The sequence below is a fragment of the Orycteropus afer genome, unplaced genomic scaffold (assembly GCF_000298275.1).
Source record: "Orycteropus afer afer isolate SDZICR_OR568_19922 unplaced genomic scaffold, OryAfe1.0 scaffold00107, whole genome shotgun sequence".
Classification (NCBI taxonomy): domain Eukaryota; kingdom Metazoa; phylum Chordata; class Mammalia; order Tubulidentata; family Orycteropodidae; genus Orycteropus; species Orycteropus afer.
This window is the reverse complement of record NW_006921694.1, coordinates 7,985,038-7,992,165: the sequence shown is the minus strand read 5'-3', so window position 1 is coordinate 7,992,165 and position 7,128 is coordinate 7,985,038. Positions and strand designations below refer to the sequence as shown.

The window sequence follows — 7,128 nt, the reverse complement described above, 5'->3', positions numbered from 1 at the left end:
AGCTGGATTCAGAAGAGGATGTGGAACAAGGGATATCATAGCTGTTGTCAGATGGATCTTGGCTCAAGGCAAAGAATACCAGAAAGATGTTTACTTATGTTTTATTGACTATGTAAAAGCATTTGATTGTGTGAATCATAAGAAAATTATGAGTAACATTGAGAAGAATGGAAATTCCAGAACACTTAATTGCACTCATGAGGAACCTATACATAGACCAGGAGGCAGTCATTTGAACAGAACAAGGGGACACTGTGTGGTTTAAAATCAAGAAGGGAGTGTGTCAGGGTTGTATTCTTCCACCATACTTATTCAACCTGTATGCTGAGCAAATAATCTGAGAAGCTGGACTATATGAAGAAGAAGGTGGCATCAGGATTGAAGCAAGGCTCATTAACAACCTGTGATATGCTGACAGCACAACTTTGCTTGCTGAAAGTGAGGATGACTTAGAGCACTTACTCTGAAGATTGAAGAATATAGTCTGCAGTATGGATTACATCTCAGTATAAAGAGAACAAAAATCCTCACTGGACCTATAAGTAGCATCATGATAAATGGAGAAAAGATTGAAGTTGTCAAAGACTTCATTCACATTGCTTGGTTCTACAATTGATACCAGTGGAAGCAGCAGTCAGGACATCAAACGATGTATGGCACTGGGCAAATCGGCTGCAAAGGACCTCTTCCAAGTGCTGAAAAGCACAGATGTCTCCTTGAGGACTAAGGTGTGTCTGATACAAGCCATGGTATTTTAAATTGCCTCATGTGCACGTGAAAGCTGGACAATGAATAAGGAAGACCAAAGAAGAGTTGATGCTTTTGAGTTGTGGTGCTGGCAAAGAATACTAAAAGTACCATGGACTACTAAAAGATCTAATAAATCTGTCCTGGAGGAAATGCAGCCAGAATGCTCCTTGGAAGCAAGAATGGCCAGACTTCGTCTCACCTACTTTGGTCATGTTGTCAGAAGAGACCACTCCCTGAAAAAGGATGTTATGCTTGGTAAGGTGGAGGGGAAGCCTTCAACAAGATGGATTGACACAGTTGCTGCAACGATTGGTTCAAGTATAGAAAGGATTGTGGAGTTGGTGCAGAACCAGGCAGTGTTTTGTTCTGCTGTGCATTGAGTCGCTATGAGTGGGAAATGACTCAACGGCACCTAACAACAACAACATTATAATCATTTATTTATCATCCACATTGAATTGACATGTTTTACCCACATCTAGTGTAATCCTCCCAAAAACTCTTCAAGGTGGCTATTATTCTCACTTAACAAGAGAGAAGTTCTGAGAATTTCCAAGACTGCACAAGCAGTAAAGGGGCAGAACTCAAATTTGGAATCAGGTCAGTTTCTGAGTTCCACACTCTTGTACTTTAATATACAACTTCCTTGCTTTGAGGAAGTGATTATCTTAGGTCCTTTTCACTTCCCACTATTGGTATTTGATTGATGATTCATTATTTTCCTGTGAAACAGTACTCCCCAGTGAGAAAGTAAGAAAGGAAGCTGTGTGAATACTGATATGAGATGCATTTCTTCCTGCTCCCCTGTCTAGTCTTCTTTCATCTCCCTACAATCCTTACTTCCTGCATCCCTAACTAAGTTTTCTCTACTCTTCCTCCTTTTCTGGAAATCAGAGATGGGTATCTTGCCAATTGCACCAACAGTGACTGCTTGCAGTCAGGCCCAGCCCCTTTCTCTGAGGAGGGAGACTTGAGCCTGTGACATAGCAACTTCATCTACATCATTCACGGCAGCACTGAGCCATTGTTAGAAGGGAAGAATTGGTGAGATGTGCTTCCTGTAATATTAAGCATTACCATACATTTCCTAATCTTGACAAGGTAGTCTTTAAAACTTCTAAAAATAGTGTGAGTGTTATTGTGTTATTGTTAGGTGCAATGAAGTCAGTTCTAAATCATAGCAACATCATGTACAACAGAACCAAACACTGTCGGGTCCTTTGCCGTCCTCATAATCATTGCTATGTTTGAGACTAATGTTGCACTCACTCTGTCAATCCATCTACTGAGGGTTTTCTTCTTCTTTACTGACCTTCTGCTTTACCAAGCATCATGTCCTTCACCACAGACTGGTCCCTCCTAATAACATATCCAAAGTATGTAAGATGAAGTCTTGCCATCCTCACTCTTAAGGAGAATTCTGGTTGTACTTCCAGGACAGATTTGTTCATTCTTCTGGCTTCCATGATTTATTTTATATTCTTCACCAACACCATAGTTAAAATGATCAGCTCTTCCTCAGTCTTCTTTATTCATTGCCCATATTTTGCATGTATAGAAGGCAATTGAAAATACCATGGCTTTGGTCAGGCACACATTAGTCCTCAAAGTGACATCTTTGCTTTCTAAAACGTTTAAGAGGTCTTTTGCAGATTTGCCCAGTGAAAAATGTCATTTAACTTCTTGATGCTGATTCCATGGGCATTGATTATGGATCCAAGTATAAGGAAATCCTTAACAACTACAATATTTTCTCAATTTATCATAATGTTACTTACTGGTTCAGTTTTGGAGATTTTTGTTTTCTTTATGTTGAGGTGTAATCTGTACTGAAGGCTGTAGTCTTTGATCTTCATCGGTAAGTGCTTCAAGTCCTCTTCACATTCAGAGAGGAAAGTTTTATCATCTGTGTATTACAAGTTGTTAATGAATCTTCCTCCAATCCCGATGCTGTTTTCTTCTTCATATAGTCCAGTTCCTTGGATTATTTGCTCAGCATATAGATTGAATGAATAGGGTGTTGCACAGGTTTCCTGATTTTAAGCCATGAAGTATCCCCTTTTACGGTTTGAACGATTGCCCCTTGGTCTATCTACAGGTTCCACAGGAGCACAACTAAGTGATCTGCAATTCCAATTCTTCTCAGTGTTGTCCATAATTTACTATTCACAGTTTTGAATGCCTTTGCATAGTCAATAAAACAGAAGTAAACATCTTCCTGGTATTTTCTGCTTTCAGCTGAGATCCATCTGACATTAGCAATGATATTCCTCATTCCAGGTCCTCTTCTGAATCTGTCCTGAATTTCTGATAGTTCTCTGTTGGTGTACTGCTGCAACCATTTTTGAATTTTCTTCAGCAAAATTTTATTTGTGTGGTTTATTAATTATATTATTCAATAATTTCTGTATTCTGTTGGAGCTCCTTTCTTTGGAATGGACATGAATGGATCTCTTCCAGGCATTTGGCCAAGTACCTATCTTCCAAATTTCTTGGTCTAGATAAATGAGCATTTCCAAACTTGCATAACTTTGATGAAACATCTCAGTTTGTATTCCATCAATTCTTGGAGGCTTGTTTTTCACCAAAGTCTTTAGTGCAGTTAATTTGGACTTCTTCCTTTAAAACCATCAGTTCTTGATCATATGTTGCCTCCTGAAATCGTTGAATGTGAACCAATTCTTTTTGGTACAGTAACTCTATGTATTCCTTCCATCTTCTTTTGCCCATAGAATCCTTCTATATGGCAACTAGGGGCTTGACTTTTTTCTTCAGTTCTTTCAGGTTGAAATATGATTGTGCCTTTCCCTTTTGGTTTTCTAACTCCAGCTCTTTGTACGTTTCATTATAATGCTTTACTTTGTCTTCTGGAGTTGCCCTTTGAAATTTGGGTTCCATTCTTTTACTTCACCATTTCTTCCATTTGCTTTAGCTACTGTCCAGTCAAGAGCAAGTTTCAGAGTCTCTTTTGACATCCATTTGGTATTGAATCTTCTGAATATGTCCAGAATTTCTGACAGTTCTCTGTTGGTATACTGCTGCAACCATTTTTCTGAATGTTGACACATCAGCAAATGAAGGTCCTGAAAGCTTTACTCCATCCATTTCTTTAATGTCAACCTACATTGAGGAGGCAGCTCCTCTCTAGTCGTATTTTGAGTGCCTTCCAATCCAACAGGTTCGTCTTCCAGCACTATATCAGACAATGTTCTGCTGCTATTCATAAAGTTTTCATTGGCTAGTTTTTTCAAAACTAGATCATCACCTTCCTAATCTATCTTAGTTTGTTCACTATAGATGACCCTGCTTGTATTTGAAATACCACTGAGATAGCTTCCAGCACCATGGCAACATGCAAGCCACCATAGAATGACAAAGTAACAGATGAGTGGTGGTCACTGTGATTACTACCGTGTAATAGACTATTTAATACCACTCAAATGAAATGTCTCTGGTGTCACATGTTACATTTGTACAGATAGCAGAATGATCTATCATGATTAATACTATCATAATAAAACAATCTGGGAAAGAGGAAACACTTCAGTTTTCTTACACTACTATCTATAAATGTTCTATAACTATAAAACATTTAGGAAGAAAAATGACTAAGCATTTTTGGTCATTAAAAAAATGTTTCTTCCAATATTCTCTATGTAACCTGCCATTCTAGTAAAACTGAACTTGAAAGAATGGAGGAATTAATGGATTAACTCTAATTCAACTAACTTTTGTATATTTACTATGATTCAGCTACTCTGCCAGCTGCTTTCATTTAATACTCACAATAACCTATCACAATATGTTTTATTATCTACATTTTACAAATGAAAAAAATATAGCTAATATAACATAGCTATTAGGTGGCAATCTGGGATTAAATGCAAGTTGTTTAACTTAGTGCTCTTTCTAATATATTCTGAAGAAAAATCATCTTGTAGAGAACACCTAAATGCCTTTCTCTGAAGGGTTGAGGGCAAAGGAACTAAGTCACAGACTTTTTCCTTCTGAGCACATATTTCACTCTAACAACAGAATTTGAGCAATGAAGCTGACCTCAAAGGAATGGATAGATGAGCTGAAGGGGTGAATGTGGACACCAATAACGAGATTGTGCAAGCAAACAAGAGAAATTAATGCCTTATTATAGCAGGTAGAAAAGTTCAATCTCCCCTGCTCCCGTTCTATTTACATAGGTCCTGTGAAGTTGTAGATTGGGTGAGTGAAGATGATCAGATATATTACATCACCTGTCCTGTAGTGAATGGTGACAAACCTAAGGACTTGGTAGTACTTGTATCACGAAGAAAGCCTCTCAGAGATGGGTGAGTATATACAGATCAAGCATTAAAGCAAAGTTATACAGCATAAAGTAGAAATATAAGTTGATATGAAAATAAGAAAATCAGTGTAAGTATTACTGGTCTTGAATGGTGTTTATCTGATTGTTTTTTTCCCCTAGGTGGAACTTTAACTATTATTACAAAAATAAATGCAATAATCATCTACTGAATGCAAGCTCTGTGAGAAGCACCATGTAAGGTTACTGAAGCAACTCCCTTTTCTATTACTCGATGCAGATGCAAAACTGATATTTAGGAAATTTTAGAGCATGATCAGTCAAAATGCATTGAAAACCAAATGAAACACTATGAATTGAGTTGGAATTCACAAAGTAATGCTTCCTAACTTGGGATGATGTGGGTTGAATTGTGCCGCCTGAAAATATATGCTGTAGTCCTAACCCTCAGTACCTGTGAATATGACCTTTTTTCAGAAATAGGGTCTTTGCAGATGTAATCAAATTAAGATGAGGTCATACTGGAATACAATATGACTGATATCCTTATAGGAAGAGGAAAATAGATATAGAAATAGACTCGTGGGGGAGAAGATCATGTGAAGATAATGTCAGAGAGTGGAGTGATATCTATAAGCCAAAGCATGCTAAGGATTTATGGTAACTACCAGAGCTAGAAAGAGCCTTCAGAGAAAACATATCTCTGCCAATACAGTGATTTTGGACTTCTAGCTTCTAGAACTCTGAAAGAATAAATTTCTGTTGTTTTAAGCCATCCAGTTTGTGGTAATTTGTTACATCAGCCTAAGTAACTAATACCGTCAACTACCAAAAAGTTTAAAGGAGGTAATTAAAAAAAAAAAAACAACTATCAGAATATAAACAAGGCAGGGAAAAGTAACAAAGGCAAGATTTTAGCGAAAGTAGAAGGCCAGAGATGTGAGCTCAGCATTTTGGCATCATTTTACCCTTAGAATACTGGTTGATTTCAGAAGAGGCAATTGATGTATAAGAAGCTGAGCAGATTCTTTGACAGGCTTACGGGAAGAAGAGGGATAGTTAACCCTCCCCTTATGATGTTTAGATCCTTTAGGACTACTTCCTAGGAGTAAGGGTGAGCTGAAACTGGACTGGTTCTCCCAGTCTGGACTGTCACACATTTTTTGTTCATTGAAAGCTCTAAATTAGATTTTAGAGTGTAAGATGTTTAGTTGCAGATGATTTTGGATAGCCACTTCCATAGCTATATGCCAGAAGCAAATGTAAATCCTCTCCAAAATAGGCCCCTTCATGCCTCAAATTATTTCTATTGCTATATACCAGAACGATAATATCTGACGTTCACTCAAAAATAACCAGGCACACAGGATACTTGATAATGTAAACAAAAACCAAGAAAAACAAAAGAAATAGTAACAGATTTATAGGACCTCTAACTATTGGGATTATTAGACACTGTTTTGAAGGTAACTATAATATATTCAAGGAGGTAGAAGACAAAAGTTTCAACAAAGAATTGAAAACTACAGAAAGAACAAAATAAAAATTCTAGAATTGACATATATAAAAACTCAGTGGGTGATTTTAATAACTGTTTAGACATAGATGAAAAGAGAATCAGTGAAATGGATAATAGGGTAGAAAAAGTATCCACCTTAAACACTGAAGTACAAAAGGATTGACAATATCAAAGACAGGATAAGACAAATAAGATATGTAGTGAGAAAAACTAACATTCTAATACTCAGATAATTAAATGTACAGAAGAGAGAAAAAGGGGACATAAGTAAAGCAATGATAGAAGAAAATGTTTCAAATCTCATTGAAGACATCAACCTCCATGTTTGAGAAGACCAACAAACTCTATAATCAAGATACATAAAATAAAACCATACAAAATCATACCATATAAAAACTGATAAAGATCAAAGACAAAGAAAATCCTAAACAGCAACCAGAATTTAAAAGAAAAGCCATGCTTAATTCAAAGAAAAAATGAAAATTAGAGACATTAAGAGTGCTGAAAGAAAACATTTGCCAATTTTTCTATCCCCAGAAAAAATAGTCTTTAAGAATGA

General features: G+C 36.7%; 1 protein-coding gene across 1 annotated transcript in view; it reads left to right on the top strand.

Annotated features, from left to right (window-relative positions):
* Positions 1 to 5,079, top strand: part of ACOT12 (acyl-CoA thioesterase 12) — a 77,420-nt gene extending 72,341 nt beyond the window's left edge. Inside the window, exons 12-13 of the mRNA XM_042781331.1 lie at positions 1,484 to 1,500; positions 4,947 to 5,079. Of these exons, the coding sequence (XP_042637265.1) occupies positions 1,484 to 1,500; positions 4,947 to 5,079 (150 nt within the window). The remainder of the gene's footprint in view (positions 1 to 1,483; positions 1,501 to 4,946) is intronic.
* The last annotated feature ends 2,049 nt before the right edge of the window (positions 5,080 to 7,128 follow it).